Raw genomic sequence first — 21,518 nt, forward strand, 5'->3', positions numbered from 1 at the left:
AACTGTGTGCAACGTAAACTGTAACTGATTGTCATAAAACTCTGAATGGTGGCCACTGATGTCACTGCCATTATATGATGAGGTTCCTCAAGTGATCCAAGTTAGCCGTAATGCTTTTTCCAAGAGCCTATAGACCCTCTCATCTTCCAATAATAAAACAATTTCTGGAACACACCTCTTTCCTTTCCTATTGTGACTTATATAGGAGAGAAACAGCTTCTCGAACAAGAAATATGGACCACAAAAGGATAATTGTTTAAAAATGCTCGCCCTCGTTCATTATAGCAGAAAATAGTGACTAGCAAGCTTTGTAAAAGAAGATGCAAAAGTATCACAGAATGATCCCATGCGACACATGGCGTTCTGGGGATAGGGTTTAGTGAAAAACAAACAAAAATGTCATGTATTATTCAACAAACTTTTTGACCTTTTCTGTTGGTCTTCTCTGCACAGCTGCACGACATGCACATTTGTGAGAATCTAGTTGTATTAACAACTAGTTTAGCCCAAATGGCCAAGGTGGTCAAGAATTTCGTTAAATAATACATTAAACTTCGGTTTGATTTTCACTAAACATATGCACTCAGAAGAAGTGTCATGGGATCATTCTGTGATATTTTTGCGTCTTTTTTTTTTTTTACAAAGATTGATGCTGGTCACTATTCACTGCCATTAAATGGACGAGCGCGCGCGAGACATATTTTTTATATATATATATATATATTTTTTTTTTTTACACAGTTTTTAGTTCTCTATAGATCAGTGTTTTTAAGGAATCCTTCAACATAAATGTATCTTTTGACAAAATAAATGGAATGTTTACTTCCGGAACCTGTTGCGGTTTATTGGCTCTGCAAGAGTTGCGCTGGCCAATAAAATTCGTCTTTATTCCCAGGTCTGAAAGCCCGGCGTTTCTAGGACAACGATTCACAAACAAATGAGCGTGGTGTTTCCTACTTTGTTTGGATAGAAACAAAAGCAAAATCGACGGAGCTGTCGAGCACACCTGAGGAATGGTAAATATGACGTAGCTTTTAATAGTTAAAAAGCCACGAACAGTCTGTTTGAACAAACTAATCATTGTATACAGATGCTCAGACGATGCGCTAATAAAGATAACATGTAAGACACGATTTTAGTCATTAATTAGCGAGGTTGTGTTGTAGAACTTAAATTAAGTTATTTTAAGTTAAAAGTGACCGTGTCTTTGCAGTCTTTCATGAGCCAGCGTCGCAACATCTCTCACAACCACCATCAGAAGATGATCCTGGATCACCGCAAACAGGAGGAAATGCGTGAAGATCAAACCAAAAGCATCGCCAAAGAGCGGCAGCTGCAAGCCAACCTCCAGTGCGAAGAAACAGTCGAGAGAAAGCGCTTCCTGCGCAAGATGCAAGATGAAGAGTATGGCAAACAAATCGAGGAATCACTTCTCAAGGTTGGTTTTTATAAAATACGTCAGCTGTATGCTCAAAACGAGATGCGTGGTCTCGGTTTTGTTTATTTGTTTGGATCCCCATTAGCTCTGTGCAGAGCCGGATTAACGCAAAGGCAAACTAGGCACGTGCCTAGGGCCCGATTGGCGGGATGGGGCCCAGACAGAGGGACAAAAATAAAAAAATAAAAAAATGTACAAATGTCCTATCTACAATTTATTTCAATATTTATTAATTAACTAAAAATAGTGACGATGTTTATCTTAACCATAGACTGTTACATTACCTCAGATTAACGCCAGCCCATGACTGTATACATATAGAGGCGCCAATTGTCACTCATCTGCAGTTAAACCACTTAATGTTTCCGTTTCAAAGCGGGTGCCGGCTTCTGAAAGTGTGTGTAACGGACGCATCCATCAGGTGCTTGCGAAGCAAAAGCCTAAATAGGCACGCAAAGAAGCACAGCTCGTAATGCAGGTGTGTGAGTTGTCGTCATCTATTTTGGAGTGATTGCAATGTATTCTAAATATAAACTTGTACTGTAGATCAGCGTCATTTCTGGAAAAATCATTCACCGCTTTATTACGAGTTTAAAAGAGCGCGAGCGTCATTAACGTGCCCAGCACTAACGCTTTGAATTTGCGCGTACAATGAATAACATCGCGTCGGGAGCTGACTAAAAACGCTACAAAAGTAAAAAAAGCCAACACACTACAACATTTTAAATGTTTAAAATAAAGGATCTCGGGTCTATCTTCTAAATTCTGCTGATGATTAGATTATAGCCTACCCTGACATCATCTACTTAGTTACGCCAATAATATCGCCAATAATATCAGTTTAGAATTTTTTTTCTAATCAGTAGCGACCGTGTCTTTCTCTTGAATTGTGTATAGCATAAGCTAACAATGCAATGCATAATATCATATTACTTATATTAATAATATGACAATATCTACAGTCAATATTGATTAAATGGGAGGGAAAAACCCTGCCAATACCGCAGCTATGAAAAAAATGATAAAAGCACTTAGGCTATGTTCATCTCCTGAAGTGGTATTCTGGAACTGTGAATAAATTGAATAAAACAGCAAAATAACAATAACATCTTCATTAAACAAAAAAGAGATTAAAGTTTGATTAATATGTAGGCCTACATACAGTAGCCTACTGGTAAAAAGTCTGGACCAATTACTATTTTGAATGTTTTTGAAAGAAGTTTCTTATTATGCTCTACAAGCCTGCATTTATTTGAATAAAAAAAAAAAAATTCTTCAAGGATGTGTTAAATATATAAAAAGTGATAGTGAAGACTTTTTTCAAACAAGTTTTTAATAATCAAAAAATCCTGAAAAAAAGTATCACAGGTTATAAAATAAATATTAAGCACCATTGCTAACATTTGATAATAAATCAGAATATTATAAAGTTTTCTGAAGGATCACGTGACACTAAATTCAGCTTTGCATCACAGAAATATATTTTAAAGTATAGTAAAATAGGAAAACCATTATTTTAAATTGTAATAATATTTCACTATATATTTTTCTGTATTTTTGATCAAATAAATCCAGGCTTGATGAGCATAAGAGACTTCTTTCAAAAACATTAAAAATGGTAATGTGTCCAATCTTATGTACTGTGTAAGTAAAAATATACAACATCTAAAATTAAATGTTGTATAAATTAAAAGGTTAGGAATCATATTTGTTTCAAGAGTTTTTTATTGGGGGTGGGGGGCCTCCAACATGAATATTGCCTAGGGCCTCCAAATGTCTAGAACCGGCCCTGGCTCTGTGCCCTATGGCAATGCAGTCTTCCTTCCTGAGGTCCAAAAAAAACCCCACATACATTGCACATTTAAGAACATGCATGAAACATTTTAATCATGCATTTTAAAACATGCATGGATCATCACAATCTATTCTGAATCAACACATTTAACATATATTTAATATTACAATTAAATGTGAATATAAAATCAAAATCTAACACTTGACTTGACTATGTTTTTAGGCAGAAGAGGACAGACAGTTCAGAGAGAGGCAGCTTGAACAGGAAGAGAGGATGGCCAAGGAGCTGGCGAGAATTAATAATGAGAAACTGCGAGATGAGAAGATGAGGCAGCACATTAAAGAAAACAGGTAACAGACCAGAGTTGAATGACACTCTGTAGCGCTGTATATATATTTTTTTATAGCTTTACCGTTTTATTAAACTTTGTGTTTTATTGGCAGTGTTGAGCTTCGAGAGCTAGAGTTGAAGCTCAAATCTGCTTACCTGAACAGAGAACGGGCAGCACAGATGGCAGAAAAGGAGGCCATGAGATATGAGACAATGGTGAGTGTGAACTCCAAAGTAGTGTCTTACATTTGCCCATCTATTTTGTGGTTTTGCTTATTGTGATTTAACATATTACCAGCGACAAGAGGCTGCTGTTGCCCGTAAGATGAAGGGTGAGCATGAGCGTGCAGAGATGGAAAAGGAGAAACTGGAGCAGAAGAAGTATGAAGAGGTGGTGCGCTACCAGCAAGAGCTTGAGCAGCAGCTTGAGGAGAAGGAGCGCAAGAGGCAGGAAGCCTATGATGAGTTTCTTAAAGAAAAACTCATGGTGGACGAAATAGTGCGAAAGATCAATGAGGAGGACCAGATGTGAGTGTTTTCCTTTTTCTTAAGTTTATTATTTGCTGCTACTTTTTAAAAATTATTATTCTGGAGTAAACAGACAATATCACAACATCTATTTTAGATGAGTTGATCAGATGGTTCTAGGATGGTTTGAAACTGGCAAGCTTAATTTACAGGGAGCTTCAGTTACGACTCGAGAAGGTGACGACCACTCAGAGATACATTGAAGATTTTAAAAAGCAGCAAGCAGAGTGGAGACGTATGGAGCGAGAAAAAGTGGAAGCAGAGAACAGGCGCATCATTGAGTTTGCCCAATACCAGCAAAGGAAGGAGGAGGACAGGATGGCCAAAGTTAGAGAGCGAGAGCAGGAGAAAGAAACCCTGCACAAAATGGTACATGAAAGCTCACCCTCTGGGTCATCAAGTACAGGCGAGTAATCAAGATTCAAATATTAATGTGTTCTTTTTTTCCTTCTGGTTTAGCTCTCTGAGCAGATCGAGATTGAGAAAAGACAGCGTGAGAAGATTGAGCGCGTCCGTGAGGAACTCTACTTGGAAGAGCAGGCTGAGGCTGCAAGACAACAAGAAATTGTGAGAACTGTCTTACTACATCACACTTTACTGGATGCACTTTAAACATTTTACAAAGATGACAAAGGTGAATCTCATGATTCCTGTCAATGAAATGTCCAATTCATATTTCAAATAACCCCAAGAAATTAAGCCTATTTTAGGGCCTTCAAGATTTCCTCAATCAATAATAATTCTTATTTTTGTAATACATTTTTTTTTTTTTACTGTATTAAAATACTGGGTTACACTATTTTAAGTTGTCCGTGTTACAGTGTAATTCTACATTTAAGTACTGAGAAAAACGAATTAACTACATGTACTTACTATAGGGTTCGGATTAGGGTGTGATTTAGGGTTAGTTTCATGTAATTATGCTCAATATATAGTAATTATGCACTACATGTAAAAAGGACACTAAAAGGAATTGGTACCAAATACTGTTTTATATTTTATATTAATAATAATTTGTAATACTTTGTTTGTTATAATAATTATTTGTAATAATTTGTATTATTTATTGATGCTTTTTTGTGAGATTCACTAGCACCATGTAAACATTTACCATCTCTTTACCATCATGTCACTCACAGGAAGAGATGGAGAAGAGGATCCGGCAGCGGTTGGAGCTACAGCAGACGCGTCGGGAGATGATGGCTTTCAAGCAGTTGCGTATACAAGCTGAGAAAGAGGAAGAGGAGGCCTTCAGACAGATGATGATGGCCAAGTTTGCAGAGGATGACCGAATTGAGCAGATGAATGCCCAGAAGCGTCGTATGAAACAGTTGGAACACAAACGGGCTGTGGAGAAGCTGCTGGAAGACAGGAGACAGCTGTATCTGGCTGAACAAGTAAGACCCAAACCCACAAATCAACCTCAAAACATGAAAATGTGCAGCTCACTCATTAGTTCCTTCCGAGTCAGACTATACCAATATCTGCTGATAATGTGGAATGAATGAATCTAAATATTCAACAGGAGAGGGAGGAAGAGGAGAGAGCAATGGAGCAGGAGAGAGAGACTCAGCGTCGGAAGATCATCGAAGAGGAGAGACAGAGGCTCCTAAAACAGCATGCGACAAAACTGCTGGGATACCTACCAAAGGTGAGAACACCACACCATAGGACACGGATATTTGTGGTTTGTTAGCCATCTCGCATGCTCAGATTCATTATTTAGAGGATGCATTTGTCATCACACAACTGTTTTTCTTATTTTCCTTATTTATTAGGGTATTTTCAAAGAAGATGATCTGGAGCACTTTGATGAGGATTTCAAAAACAATTTCAAAAAACGACAGGCTGATATTTTCTCAGATGAGGGTTGGGGAGATGACTAGCAGTAGGGTAATTCCTGTCATGACCACCATATGGCGCTCTCCTTTTTTCTTTTTTTTACTCAATCCGTTAGTGCTGGTATACTTAACAGTGCATCTGCCACTTTCACAAAAGATTGGAACAAATTTCAAATTGATCTTTGTCTTTAATAAATGTAACAGTATATTAAAATGATATTGTATATTGTGTTACTCTAATGCCAAACTCGGATTTTGGTTTATGAAGAAACATTGGCCTCAAAGGATACTACTTATTAAACAGATGTGAAAATCTAAATTGCCTAAGATCACATTCTCTGTAAGTATTTAATGCTCATACTGGGTAATACATTTTCACCTCTTATCTAAACCTTTGAAGGTGAAATTCACTTGGAAAAATGTTTAATGGTGATACAAACCATGTTCCTGTTGTTTGTAGACTTGGTTAGTCTTTCTTAATCGTTAAAAAGAAAACAAGAGTGATTTCACTGCTTCCTAAGAAAGAACTGGATATAGTTGATGGTTGTCTGGCAGTATATCATACGAGCAAGAATGTAATCAGATGTGACTGCTCATGTACAGTCAAGTGTGTGTCTATGTCTCAACAGCTGTCAGTCATTCTGGCCAGTTAGTCCATTACCTTGGTCTGGCTGCTGTCATGGCTGTAAAATTCTTCCATCTAAGTGTTTACTGTTATCCATACCTGCATTGTGAAAATGTCAAGCCTCTCTTGATTCTGCTCTTATGAAATTCCCTCTAAAAATTGTCACTGTAACAAACTTGAAGAGACATTTCAAACTAATCATAAAATTAATTTAATTGAAAATGTCAATAAATTGATCCCGCATAGTTTAAAGCCGCATCACTGTCATGATTAGACATTGTTCATTTTCAATTCTAAGCCTGGCTAATTTAGTTTTATTAGATCACCACATACTCTTTTTACATACAACCCTGATAATAAAAGCCCCTGCACATAACACATCACATTCTCTAAATAATATTCTAGAAATTACCTCAGAGTAGTTGAGAGGTTAAAAAATTAACAGGGTGAACAGTAAGTAAACCTTTTTATGTGACTTGCAGCTAATTTCCTGTTTCATACATCTTCAGCGTTTAATGTCTATATATGCTGCTAACACTGGCGAGTCAATAACTTAGAAAAGCTGTGTTGTTGATATTGTTACAATTTCAGTTAAGGTTTTAAATAAGCATAAACAAGTTTGGCTATTGTCATATTACGCTGCTGTTTAATGGAGTGGGGTCAATAAAGTTTTTAAATGTTTTTGAAAGAAGTCTCTTATGCTTAACAAACCTGCATGTATTTGACCAGTACAATAAAAACAGTAATTTAGTGAATTATTATTAGATTTTAACTGTTCAGTGTTTTACACGTTCCTTCAGAAATCATTCAAATAAGCTGATTTGGTGCTCAAGAAACATAATTATCAATGTTGAAACCAGTTGTGCTGCTTAATATTTTTTTTTTAAACTATTATACCATATAGAAACCATTCAGGATTCTTTGATGAATACAAAGTTTTAATTACATTAAAAGCATTTAAGCATGAAAGCATTTTATTTTAAATAGAAATCTTTTGTAATGTTGTAAATGTCATTACTGTAACTTTCGACCAAATTTAATGCATCCTCAATGAATACAAGTATTAATATCTTTAATTATATATACACTCACCTAAAGGATTATTAGGAACACCATACTAATACAGTGTTTGACCCCCTTTCGCCTTCAGAACTGCCTTAATAGCTGGGTTTCAGTCACGTGATTATGATGACGCGTGAAATTCAGATGGAGGGCAGGGAGTGAAGAGCGCAATGGACGAGATGGAGGAAAGTCCGTACTGTACTTTACACGCTATTACAAGAGAAAGATATAAACAAAAAATCAAACATATGTTGGACGTGATCCTTACGTTATGAAGAGGAGCGTTTTTTCAACTGAATTGAAAGATTGTCCTGCCATCGAGGCGGTAGATATCAGCAACTACCTCGTCTTACAGACATACACTCACCGGCCACTTTATTAGGTACACCTGTCCAACTGCTCGTTAACACTTAATTTCTAAGCAGCCAATCACATGGCGGCAACTCAGTGCATTTAGGCATGTAGACATGGTCAAGACAATCTCCTGCAGTTTAAACCGAGCATCAGTATGGGGAAGAAAGTTGATTTGAGTGACTTTGAACGTGGCATGATTGTTGGTGCCAGAAGGGCTGGTCTGAGTATTTCAGAAACTGCTAATCTACTGGGATTTTCACGCACAACCATCTCTAGGGTTTACAGAGAATGGTCCGAAAAAGAAAAAACATCCAGTGAGCGGCAGTTCTGTGGGCGGAAATGCCTTGTTGATGCCAGAGGTCAGAGGAGAATGGCCAGACTGGTTCGAGCTGATAGAAGGGCAACAGTGACTGAAATAACCACTCGTTACAACCGAGGTATGCAGCAAAGCATTTGTGAAGCCACAACACGCACAACCTTGAGGCGGATGGGCTACAACAGCAGAAGACTCCACCGGGTACCACTCATCTCCACTACAAATAGGAAAAAGAGGCTACAATTTGCAAGAGCTCACCAAAATTGAACAGTTGAAGACTGGAAAAATGTTGCCTGGTCTGATGAGTCTCGATTTCTGTTGAGACATTCAGATGTTAGAGTCAGAATTTGGCGTAAACAGAATGAGAACATGGAACCATCATGCCTTGTTACCACTGTGCAGGCTGGTGGTGGTGGTGTAATGGTGTGGGGGATGTTTTCCTGGCACACTTTAGGCCCCTTAGTGCCAATTGGGCATCGTTTAAATGCCACGGCCTACCTGAGCATTGTTTCTGACCATGTCCATCCCTTTATGGCCACCATGTACCCATCCTCTGATGGCTACTTCCACCATGTCACAAAGCTCTAATCATTTCAAATTGGTTTCTTGAACATGACAATGAGTTCACTGTACTAAAATGGCCTCCACAGTCACCAGATCTCAACCCAATAGAGCATCTTTGGGATGTGGTGGAACGGGAGATTCGCATCATGGATGTGCAGCCGACAAATCTGCGGCAACTGTGTGATGCCATCATGTCAATATGGACCAAACTCCCTGAGGAATGCTTCCAGCACCTTGTTGAATCTATGCCACGAAGAATTGAGGCAGTTCTGAAGGCAAAAGGGGGTCCAACCCGTTACTAGCATGGGGTACCTAATAAAGTGGCCGGTGAGTGTATATATATAATGGAAAGAGTGGTGTCAATGTTGAAACAGAAAGTTCCATTTCTAAGGGTGGTGATGGCGCAGTGGATAAGACACATGCCTTTGGTGTGAGAGACCCGGATTCGAATCCACTGTGAGACACCAATGTGTCCCTGAGCAAGACACTTAACCCCTAGTTGCTCCAGAGGCGTGCGACCTCTGACATATATAGCAATTGTAAGTCGCTTTGGCTAAAAGCGTCAGATAAATGTAAATGTAAATGTTTTTTTCTAGCGCCTTGAAAAGATTATGATTATGATGGAATCTTTTCTGTCACATAGCCCTGTTTTGCACTCTCCGTCATCCATACAGGATGATGAAGAGATCACAGGTTGAGCATGCCAGATGCACATGCAGCATGCTGACGCACATGCTCATGCCTGCCTCAGACATTAGGAATTAGAATTAGATGCACATTCATTTCTTTCTTCCTTTGTATATCAATGAAAGGAGACCTTTACCTTTAAGTAAAAGATATAAAAGGTCAGCATGAAAATCTACAGTCTCATTAAAATTGTAGACCATGCCAAAACTTGACTCAGGTGCCTTGCAGCAAAGTTAAACCACTAATGAGGGCTGCCTAGTTCTTTTTCCCAGCACTGGAGCAAATCTTGTTTGGTCCACCTATACTGTTATGGATTTTATAGACTGCCCAAATATTTCTTACGATTGTCATCTTTCAACTGAAGCTCAGTGATCATGACCAGAGTTAATCCTTCCCGACATTGTTTTGCATCACATACCTTGTCCTGCTCACATGGGAGGACAGGAATCACTAATGCCTTGAAGGAACTTCAGGTTGTTTTACAGACCAATGAACTCTTACAGTATGTATCATTGCTAATTCTATCATGGCCTTTTCTCACAACATAGATTGAAGGGAACTTCCTGTTGCTGAGACTGACGGTAGATTGAATTGACTCTGATTGCAGAAGCTGTGTGCATACAGTGAAGCTTTACTGTAGACCAGACTCCAGCACTGCATTGGATTAGTCTGAGCATGATTTGACTTGGCTCAATCACACTGTACGTCACCGGTTCTGCACAAACGTCATTACTGTATATGGAAAAAAGGAAATGAATGGAAATCTCTTACATACTGTAAATATAAGTTATACATGCTAACCATAATTCCCCTGATTCCTCTGTACCCCCTGATGGTTATTACCACAAAAAAGTTCAAGCATTTCTTGTGCCTTACATCTAAATGAGTTGTGGTGAATGAGATTTTCTTTGAGTCATAAAGTTTGATTCACTCACGTTTTTGGTTTTCAACATTTTTATGATATGGGAAATTGGTTTGCAGAGCTAAAGATATTCTACATTTGCACTAAATAGTGCAAAAAAAAAAAAAAATCTCAGCAAGCTGTTGGAACTGGTATAAACTGGCTGTGTTTCAATAGATGGTGAATCTCTCACTTCATGAAGCCTAATGAGATGTGTACTTATGGACTGCCATACAAAAGACTGTCTGTCTGTCCCCCTGAAGAGGGGTATGGAGGTCTTTCAGATCAATGACCAAGCAGTGGGAGGCACAGACAATGGACCAATAAAGCACAGAAGTAGCGTGAGAATGTCTGAATAAAAGATTAGTCATGTTGTTTGGAAATGGACTTACAGCAGTACCTAATTATATTGCGTTTTGAGCTAATTAATGCTGGTGTGAGCTTGTAAACAGCCATTGCTCATAACTACCATATCATTATTAATCCGAGCCACGCTCATTGACGTGCTTTTATTATTTTCCATGGTTCTCCCTTTGGAAAAAATCACCCCCGGACTGGAACTATAGTGTGGATTGTGCCTTTAGTTTGGTTGGGAGACAACAGGAACCAGTGACAAGCACATTCCGAATCAGTCGTCACCAGTTAATCTAGACCTGCTGCCATGTCTTATTAGACCATTATCCACATCACTTTCATCACTGATTTTTCCACAGAGGCGTGAATAAAAAGCTCACTGATCCTAGACCAACCTTGGAAAGAGTAAATAAATCAACAATATGCACCAAATGAAAGCTTGGGTGTGTTTAAATGCCAAGGTCTTCGACTCGATTTTTATGAATCTTTTAATGCATTGTCAGAGCTGTTCATTTGGCAATAGTGCTGAAACATATCAGCAGAGATCATTGCAAGATACTCGATTTTCTATTTTTTTTTATTTCCTGACCTTTTTGTTCTCAGGTTTTTTCTTCTCTTTCCTTGTTATCTACTGAAAGGCTGGTGTTTAATGTGGCATATTCTATTGACATTGTGTGATACTGTTGTGATTCAATATTAAATATCAAAATAATAAATTAATTAACATTATGAATAGCGTAAGTACATGTCTATTATGATCTGACTCTTCACACTTTCAGGGTGATAACCAATATGATATCGATAATGATCAATATGTAAGCTAAATAAGATGTATACAGGAGAGACTGGGGCTAGTTGGCAATTAGATATCTCATTAAATTTAAGGTTTTGAATCAAAAGGAATTTTCTACAGTGTTTTTTTAACAATTAGTTCAAATCAACCTTACATTAATGATGAAATTTCCAACATCATCATTATATTTTTGAAGTAGATGTTGGAAAAAAAATGCAACACGATAAAAGCAAACTTAGGCTACATTCAGACAGGAAACTTTATAGTACGTGACTGACCAAAGTAGGCTAGTTACTGGACAAAACATGTCAATAGTCACGACAAAAGTAGGCTAGTTACTGGACAAAACATGTCAATAGTGAGTCACCGGGGTAAACAAAAAAAACCGTTCTCCCATTTTGCGATTATATCAATAACATTATTATTATTAGGCTATTCATTTTTAATTGTTTCATAATGATCTAACGTTCAAATAGTTTTCACTTACTGAACCTATTTGCAAAATCTAAAACCTTCTGGTCGGGCTGGTCGGGGTCGTGCTCCTCCCCCTCCTCCGCCGGATCTCTTTATAAATCCAAAGAGAAAACATCATTACCAGACTGATAGCAGCGTCTGTCTGATCCACTGACCTCTCCATATTCTACTATAAAATCAAGAGCACCCATCCATGCTCGCCAACAAGCTTGACGGACCGCGTCGAGGACGGTCTTTTGACTCCATCAATAAGAGTAACGAAGAGAAGCAACTCAACAATGAGGTAAGAGCAACTTTTTACGTAGGCCTACTCAAAATGAATACGGATGTATTCTTGTATTGCTTTACTAGAACTTGACGAGTTACAATAGACTTGTATGCAATCATTAATTGTTAATTGAACTCTTTGCAATAACTTTAATAATATAATATTAAATATAATTTGTGCTTAACATATTAATGTACATTTGAATAATTAAACTTATTTTTGAAAAATACATATTTTTGAATGCGCATGAACTTCTGATCTATGTAGGCCTATTGTATTGTTAATATAACAGAAAAAGGTGATTTGTTGATATCATTGGCTGTTGACTTTAAAGTCGCTGTCCACCACATAGTGCTGGTTTAGTCATGTAAGTATTTATTAGCACTATGGATCCTACCCAACCTGTTGACAATAATGTTCTTTAGGCTACATGTTATTTGCCTTTGAATAACGATTTCCTATTTGAAAAGCATGTCAAAAGCAAACATACGTTCACTCACGCAGGATATTACACATCTGTTCTATAGTAGAGAGATTGTCATGGTAATGTGAAGAAACACCTGAGTACTGAATATAATAGCTCTCTCTCTCTCTCTCTCTCTCTCTCTCTCTCTCTCTCTCTCTCTCTCTCTCTCTCTCTCTCTCTCTCTCTCTCTCTCTCTCTCTCTCTCTCTCTCTCTCTCTCTCTCTCTCTCTCTCTCTCTCTCTCTCTCTCATTAAGCTGAACAAAACTACTTTTCATAAGAAAGACGAGAACAAAGACAAGAAACTTTCCTCCAAGAGGGAACATGCCGCAATTGTCTTCTCTCTGAAGAATGAAGTTGGAGGGCTTGTGAAGGCTTTAAAATTATTTCAGGTATAAATGTTTTCTATTCTATCTATCTGTATTATTTGGTGTTTCTTAGCTTTAGTAGAGTCATGATAATACATAGCTGGCACTTTAAAAAAGGTAAGTGGTTAAATAACTAATTGTTTAGCAATTCCAGCTAAAACAATAATTTACAATAATTGTCAAACCCTATTATGGAAAGTATGTCCATGAATGAAGAAATGCTGGTGATATATGTATAAATTTAAGTACCTTGTCACTGCAGTTATCACACATTATAAATCTAGTAGATCTCCAAATATATGAATTCTCATTATTATTCAAACAGTAAATTTGATAAATATAATTGGGCTAAATTATTTATTTTCATTTGTTATAAACAGGACAACCAGGTAAATCTTTTGCATATTGAGTCACGTAAGTCCCGACGGCGTAACTCGGAGTTGGAAGTACTAGTGGATTGTGACAGTGATCGAGAAACTCTGAAAGATATTGTTCAGCTGCTGCGCAAACAAACAAGCATTATAGCCATGGACTCACCTGATAAGTTCTGGACGCCTGTAAATGGTACTGTGTTTTACTCCTTCATTAGACAGTTGTAAAAAAAAAAGAAAAAGAAAAAAAGATGTGCAACATTGTGAAAATACATTTTTCAGATCTTGCTGAAGTGCCTTGGTTCCCTAAGAAGATCTCAGATCTGGATAAGAGTGCCTGTCGTGTTCTAATGTACGGTTCAGATTTGGATGCGGATCATCCGGTTTGTATTGTCTGCTTCAGAAATTCACTGGTTATTTATAATTAGTAGTACTTATGTCATACTGATCATGTCTTCAGTATTTGAGTTGTGACTCTGTGTATGAAAACCATTTTTGCTCTTAAATGATTTCAGGGATTCAAAGACAACGTTTATCGTAAGAGAAGGAAATATTTTGCTGATCTTGCCATGAGTTACAAACAGTACGTTTAATAAGGTTTTTTAACAATAACTGGATTAATTCCATATGTTTTACAATATATCTTTATACAGACATGGTTCTATCTCCCTCTGCAGTGGAGATCCCATACCACGCGTGGAGTTCACAGAGGAAGAGGTGAAGACGTGGGGTGTAGTGTTTCGGGAGCTGAATAAGCTGTACCCCACACACGCCTGTAGAGAGTACCTGCACAACCTGCCTCTGCTCACCCAGTACTGCGGCTACAGAGAGGACAACATACCACAGCTGGAGGACGTGTCCAACTTCCTGAGAGGTGAGACGGAGCACACATGATCTGTACACACACAGTTTTTTTTAAGATACATTTTAACCTTACAATAGGTAAAAGAGGGGAACTGAAGAGAAATATTAGTTGTGTCACCAGCAGGGGACAGTAGATGTGTATGTGTGTATACTGTGTATGTGTGTTTCAGAGCGAACTGGCTTCACCATTCGCCCTGTTGCTGGGTACTTGTCACCGAGAGACTTTCTGGCTGGTCTGGCCTTCAGAGTGTTTCACTGTACACAATATGTGCGTCACAGCTCAGATCCTCTCTACACTCCTGAACCGTGAGTACAAAGCATATGTCCCTTTATCTCTTCAGGCCGATTTATCGACACAATCTTTTGAGATAGGCTTTTATGATGCAGCACCCATTGTTGAAGCAACACACTGTCTTTCAAACTCGATGCGTGAAGAAGTTACACATGCAGGAATGGAAACAAACACAGCACCTTTTATTCAATAAATTAAACTACATCCAGATGATTTAAGCAGTTTATATTTTGTACTTTGGGCTCCATTTCGTGTCAACGTCATGAATCATGTTAAATCCCTGTTGAATTTTCTTTTTAAATTTTGAATATCAAATCAATGTCGATATATCGCAGCATTGTTTTTGTTTTGTTAACTTTTCGTACGGATCTTCATCAATTTCATCATTGATTTTGTTAACCTTTTTACAACCATTTATCATTGTTTCAATGTTATTTCAGCGATGAAACAATAACTCAACCACATTTAATAGCTTGCTCCTGCTTCACTTCACGTTTGTATGTGTGTCATGTGAAATAGGCACATACAAATAAATGAAAAAATTAAAGAGATCTTCATGTCTATGTCTTTCAGGGACACGTGTCATGAGCTGCTGGGTCATGTTCCTCTGTTGGCTGAACCAAGTTTTGCACAGTTCTCTCAGGAATTAGGACTGGCTTCTCTCGGGGCGTCTGATGATGCTGTGCAGAAATTAGCAACAGTATATATTTCAGTACATTTTGCTGTCCTGGTGTGCATATAAAGCCTTAATATTTTTTGCAGTAGTTTTGATTGTTGTTATGTTGGTGTGTGTGCCATTGCAGTGCTATTTCTTCACGGTAGAGTTTGGCCTGTGCAAGCAGGAGGGTTCACTCAGAGCATACGGTGCTGGACTTCTCTCGTCCATCAGCGAACTTAAGGTACACTAGATACGCATTATCGCTTTTAGAATTAAAGATTAGAACATTAATCTTTTTATGTTTAATCTAATAATTTGAACAATAAATATGAATAAAATATTAGTTGTTCCCCATTTTTAAAAGTATCTTCTGCTCACCAAGGCTACATTACTGTATCAAAAATACAGTAAAAAATTGTAATATTATGAAGTATTATTACAATTTAAAATAACTGTTTTCTGTTGTTATATTTTTGTAATTAAATGTTTGTAAGAAACATTTATTATTTTTATCATCGCACAAAACAAAAATCAGGATTTTGTTGATGAATAGAAAGTTCAAAAGAACAGCATTTATTTGAAATAGAAATATTTTGTAATATTATAAACTGTAACATTACTGTGATATCTGAAACACATGTTTTGTTTTAAAGCACTCTCTCTCAGGCGCTGCTAAAATCCTTCCCTTTGAGCCCAAGGTCACCTGTAAGCAGGAGTGTCTCATCACCACCTTTCAAGATGTTTACTTTGTTTCAGAGAGCTTTGAGGAAGCTAAATTTAGAATGCGGTAAATCTATTTTTTGTATATGTGACCTGTTATATTTCTATATCATTATTATTTTGTTTTAACCATACATTTTATCCTTCACAGTGAGTTTGCAAAGACAATCCAGCGTCCATTCTCCCTGCGTTATAACCCGTACACACAGAGCGTATGTGTGCTGAAGGACATGCCCAGCATCAACGACGTGGTCGAGGAGCTCAGACACGAGCTGGACATTGTAGGAGACGCTCTCTGTCGACTCAGCGCACACCCTGGTGTCTGAAACCAATATGACTCTCGCTCATATTAATAGGCTTTTATTCCAGCTATCTCTTATATCAGAGCACGTTACTCAACATTCAGCACTGCCATAGTATTATCTCATTATCTGCCTTCTCTGACTGCAGAGGTGAATCACTCTTAATGTCTCTGTGAGCACCTTTCCTCTGCTACTGATAATCTGCCAAATACCACAAAGCACTTGAATATCCAAGCACTGCTTTCAGGAGAGTCTTTAAGTGCTCTTTAAATACACCAACAAGCTCAGAGTCCTTCACTGCTATTCAAACACCACCACAGCTAAAACTACAGCCACCACTTTATCTCATGACCACTATATTCATACAGTCTAACTTTCTCTCCACTATGACTTCAGTCTCTGCATGCAAATACACAGGAAAAATAGAAATGGTTAATCCTTGTCTGGAGTCTATCTTCAGAGACAAAGCTCAGGTTTGAAAAACACTCCTACAAACATTGCATCTTGAGACTTTCACACATTTGTGTTATAGTCGTAAAATGATCAAACTCTTATCTAAAACTTAGATTGCTCTAAATTCGTAATTTGCTGTGTACTCTCAACCAGTTAAAGGGTTTTCCCAACATCAGACCTGTATCTTTAAGAAAATGTACCCATTTCTTACCATGAGCTGAATAATTTATTTATTGGCATTTGTGATATAAAAATATGCCTTATAACCAAAATGTTTCACCTTTTTCTAATTATCCTGATGTGAAGCTGAAGCTGTGGTGTGTATACTGTGTTTTGTGTTTTGAAGACTGTATAGCCTATTTGCTGCTTGTCCGTGTCCATTTGTGTTTTACTGAATTCTAATTAAGAAAGTTAATACTTATAGTGAACAAGTAGAAATCAAAATGTAATAAATAGATTAATGCACAAATTAAATAATTTATTAGCAAACTTAATCTGAATCACACAAATGATTCAGGTGAAATTATTGAAACAAAGTAGCTCACAAACCCCAGAATTTTGAAATGTTTGTTGGCTTTTAATCATTATCTCCATGAATTTTTTTTCCATCAAAGATTGTTATTAGTTAGTTTCTACAGACAAAGTTAAAAATGACCCCTCAAAAAATCACATTTACCAGCAGAGGGCAATGTTGTTCTATTACAGTGGTTACTCTTAACGGAACACAATCAATATACCCTGAAATTTAAAGGGATAGTTCACTTTGAAATTAATTTTTGATATGTTTTAGCTTACCTCCAGTGCATCCAAGATGTAGGTGTCTTTGTTTCCACAGTATCTTCAATTTAGATAATTTTAGGTAAAACCGTTGTTGTCTGTCAGTCATACAATGGAGGTGAAGGGGGTCCTCCTCAAAGAGCAGTCAAAATTAAACATTATTTAATGACTCGTAAATGTAACGAGTGGTTTTTGTGAGAAAACGAACAGTATTTATATTGTTTTTACCTCTTGTAACCACAGCCATGTCCAAGTTATCTGAGGGCGCGGACGCTTCCGTGTGTGACGTGTACGCAGACTGGTGCATAGATAAACTAGATGTCGCCTTGGCGACGGCAGTTCATTGGAACGAAACCTTAGCCAAGGCGACATCTAGGGTATATATATGCACCAGTCTGCGTACACGTCACACACGGAAGCGTCCGCGCCCTCAGATAACTTGGGAATGGCTGTGGTTACAAGAGGTAAAAACAATATAAATACTGTTCGTTTTCTCACAAAAACCACTCGTTTCGTGTCTTAGGGCATCAATGTGTACTTACATTTACGAGTCATTAAATAATGTTTAATTTTGACTGCTCTTTGAGGAGGACCCCCTTCACCTCCATTGTATGACTGACAGACAACAACGGTTTTACCTAAAATTATCAAAATTGAAGATACTGTGGAAACAAAGACACCTACATCTTGGATGCACTGGAGGTAAGCTAAAACATATCAAAAATTAATTTCAAAGTGAACTATCCCTTTAAAGTAGCAAATCCCATAGCAATGTTTGCACAATGCACACACACACAACAAAAAAATTCCAGTCACCATCGTCACATTCATTTTGATTTGATTTATTTTGCATGTAGTGTTTAAAGTTTTGCGTTTACAGATGTGAGAAAATTACAATTATTGCTAAAATAAGTAAGCACACTGCAAGAACATATAGTAGCCTAATGCTGATATGTTAACATTTTTAATGACTGCTAAACATCTTGTTTCTCTATGTTATTTATATCATGATCGTCACACTATATGTGAATCAAATATGATGTGTAACAACATTCATTTAAAGAAAACTAACACAAAAGCAGAGCTTGTTCAACGCGCCGTCCGGTTTAACAAGTTTGACGTGCAGTCTTTCGTTGGTCTGTCTGCAATCAGGGGCATACAAAATCGCATACTTCCCTACTATATAGTAAGTATGTCTGAATTCACAGTAGGCTACTCATAAAAGAGTTGACAAAAAGTACCCGGATGACCTACTTCCGGCATGATTCAGAAGTGTGGATACGATGGACATTTGGGCAAATGGCGTTTTTGAACCCTTGAAGGCAGGGGCGTAGAATTTAGTAGGGACGCTAGGGACGTGTCCCTACCAATATCCAGTGACACTGATATATCCGTAGCAATAATTTCGATCAAAACTTAATATATATTTATTATACATTGATGTCCCCGTCCCCACCAATTTCAAAATCAAACCTACGCCACTGCTTGAAGGGAACTTCGGGAAGGGGATGCCATTTGTAGGGGTGTTCCAAACGAAAGTGAACAACTGGATCCCTTCACGAAGGGCCCTTTCCACAAGGCCGTTGCGAAGGGTACATGCATGGTCACTTCAAAGTAATTTTATAATTTATGGTCATGTGACCCAGCGAATACTCGTGATCCATTTTAAAGCTAGACGGCTGGAGAGTTCGTTTTAATTTACAATTTCAAACAGAGCAATTCAAGTTATTTTGTTTATGAGATTTTTCACACGTTTTTGTTATGTTATTTTAAAAAAGTTTCATTGGTAGAAAATGTGTTGCAGGGTCCAAAGATGAGATGGCAAATTTTAAAGTTGAGAGCAGAGAAATACACTCACACATATAGCGCATATTTTAAAAACCTTTATTTGCAACAGTTATGTTAACAGTAATACGAAATTTCTGTCGTAAGAACAGCTGATGGACACCATGCTGCATTGTCGCTGCATGCAGAGGATTTTTGAATGGTCATAATCACGTGATAATGACAACATGGCGTATACATTACGTCATACTACACTGTTAAAAATTGCTGTAAAAATACAGCCAATTTCCAACAGTAAAATACTGTTATTTCAATAAACAGTTTTATCCTGTAAATTTACAGTCTATGTTCCATAAATTAATTGCTTGCTGTAAATTTACAGCATTTATGTGTAAACCAATTTGTTCCTGGAAAAAACAGTATTGGACTGTAAAAAATAGCACGTGTGGGCGGGGCATCTTCAACGCGGTCTCTTTTCGAACAGAAAGCAGTCAAAGAACAAAATGGTTTCGCAACACTCCTGCTGTCTTAAAGAAGGCCACTGTTCAAGGTAAGTTTATTTCTTTGCTGTTATTCTATTATGTTGCTCCAGAGTCCCAACCTGTAAAATCGCCTTTTTTTATGAGGTATTTTTTTTTTAACTGCTTACTGAGCGCGAATCGCGTTTTGCAGACAGAGCTCGACGGTTGAGACATTTCGCCTAGCTGCTAATGAATGCTCTCTGAGCTCCGATTACTAAATCAAATCTATGCGATTATTACTGCGAATTCTTTGCTTGGCTAAAGTTGTTACCATTTAGAAATTAGTTGGGCTTTCTTTTGTAGTAGCCTAACCCTTAACTCGATTTATATGAATTTGTGATTCAGTAACGTTACACGGTGCGAATCTTGCATCAATTCGCATAATATCATGCACATAAGATGGAGAATAATTACAAAACAACTCGAAATATCCAGATCCAATGTTGTAATTAAAATGTAGTGGTCAATTTGTTTAGTTTCCATGCAAATAATATTAAAATTCCCAAAGCAAATTAGATATGTATTTTTTCTTTGTTCGATTTAGTGATGCAAGTACCTGCGTTTTTGTGAGATTCACATGTCGTTATAGTATTAAGTCAAAGAGGTTGTGTTTGAAAGACGAGGCAAAGACGAATATTCTTTGCGGCGCGAAACACGTTTTTGCAGACAGACAGTTATCAACAGCTGAGGCATTTCACTATTCAATGTTCTCCGCACTCTGACGTCGATTTTCTTTGCTTGGTTAAAGATTTCGAAATAATTATTTTCTTCTTTTTTCCTAGGAATCCTTCACTTGATGTAAATGTTTTACTGAGACAGTTTGCCTTAATCTTTGGTGAGTTTCACGCCATGTATAACTTACTTGCAAACTTACTCTTGTGCACAATCATGCAGTAACGTTACCATTTTTGCATTTGATATTCCAGAAGTAACACAGAAGCAAGGATGACCGACACATGAGCTTCACAATTCTCTGTCACGTCACCATGTCCCTGGTGAACAATCTTATGGCAGTAGTTCGTAAGTAATGATTTATAGTTCATTTAGTATTTTTTTTATTTTTGTTTTTCTTACACAAAAATAAAATGAGTTAAAACGATTATTATTTTTATTACACACGTCTATCGTTTGGCTTCAGATTTAGAAGACATTGATTCATCCACGGTGGTCTTGTGAATTAATGTTACGATCGTGGTGTTGTTTTTTAAGTGACAAAAGAATTAAGATTAGTTAAGTACATTAACATGATCATTTTATGTTTCTTTTAAAAGTGTTTGCAGAGTATGTGATCACTTTTTGCAATGTGCTTTATTTTAGCACTAAGATTTTCTTGATTTTCTTTACTCTCAGACCTGGATTTCCTCTCAGACCAGATCTGTCAAAAGCTGATGTGGGACGTATTGGCTGTTTTTTGCCTCTTCCTACATTTCTTCACCCATTGGTTCTCGTGATTATGTCCTCTCAGATCTGGAATTCCTCTCAGGCCAGATCATTCAAAAGCAGGTTTGGGATATTTTGGCAGTGTTTTTTTTTTTTTTTTTTTTTTTTGCCTCTATCAAGGATTTTTCATCCATTGGTTCTCAATGTTTTCCTCTCAGACCCAGACTTAATCT

The 21,518-nt window shown here is 37.4% G+C and overlaps 2 protein-coding genes across 2 annotated transcripts; both read left to right on the forward strand.

Annotated features, from left to right (window-relative positions):
- The first annotated feature begins 859 nt into the window (after window positions 1–859).
- mns1 (meiosis-specific nuclear structural 1) lies at window positions 860–6,269 on the forward strand. Its single transcript, XM_056247947.1, has 10 exons — window positions 860–1,016; window positions 1,214–1,438; window positions 3,456–3,583; window positions 3,677–3,779; window positions 3,862–4,091; window positions 4,244–4,460; window positions 4,551–4,658; window positions 5,231–5,488; window positions 5,617–5,742; window positions 5,870–6,269. Exons 1-10 carry the CDS (start codon window positions 1,014–1,016, stop codon window positions 5,975–5,977), a joined length of 1,506 nt encoding a protein of 501 aa, XP_056103922.1. The 5' UTR covers window positions 860–1,013; the 3' UTR covers window positions 5,978–6,269.
- Window positions 6,270–12,205: 5,936 nt separating this feature from the next.
- Window positions 12,206–17,152, forward strand: tph1b (tryptophan hydroxylase 1b). Its single transcript, XM_056247948.1, has 11 exons — window positions 12,206–12,345; window positions 13,052–13,186; window positions 13,543–13,726; window positions 13,816–13,916; window positions 14,049–14,116; window positions 14,211–14,407; window positions 14,568–14,703; window positions 15,263–15,389; window positions 15,493–15,588; window positions 16,001–16,134; window positions 16,219–17,152. The coding sequence occupies exons 1-11, from the start codon at window positions 12,256–12,258 to the stop codon at window positions 16,391–16,393; spliced, it is 1,443 nt and encodes a 480-aa protein (XP_056103923.1). The 5' UTR covers window positions 12,206–12,255; the 3' UTR covers window positions 16,394–17,152.
- The last annotated feature ends 4,366 nt before the right edge of the window (window positions 17,153–21,518 follow it).

Source organism: Rhinichthys klamathensis, unplaced genomic scaffold (assembly GCF_029890125.1).
Source record: "Rhinichthys klamathensis goyatoka isolate OS25496 unplaced genomic scaffold, OSU_Roscu_1.1 h1tg000051l_1, whole genome shotgun sequence".
NCBI classification, from domain to species: domain Eukaryota; kingdom Metazoa; phylum Chordata; class Actinopteri; order Cypriniformes; family Leuciscidae; genus Rhinichthys; species Rhinichthys klamathensis.

Coding starts and splice junctions, on each gene's coding strand:
- mns1 (XM_056247947.1), top strand. Junction 5,489..5,616: donor AGCTGTATCTGGCTGAACAA/GTAAGACCCAAA, acceptor AATATTCAACAG/GAGAGGGAGGAAGAGGAGAG. Junction 5,743..5,869: donor TGCTGGGATACCTACCAAAG/GTGAGAACACCA, acceptor CTTATTTATTAG/GGTATTTTCAAAGAAGATGA.
- tph1b (XM_056247948.1), top strand. CDS start 12,256: ATGCTCGCCAACAAGCTTGACGGACCGCGTCGAGGACGGTCTTTTGAC. Junction 14,704..15,262: donor CCTCTCTACACTCCTGAACC/GTGAGTACAAAG, acceptor TATGTCTTTCAG/GGACACGTGTCATGAGCTGC. Junction 15,589..16,000: donor CGTCCATCAGCGAACTTAAG/GTACACTAGATA, acceptor TTTGTTTTAAAG/CACTCTCTCTCAGGCGCTGC.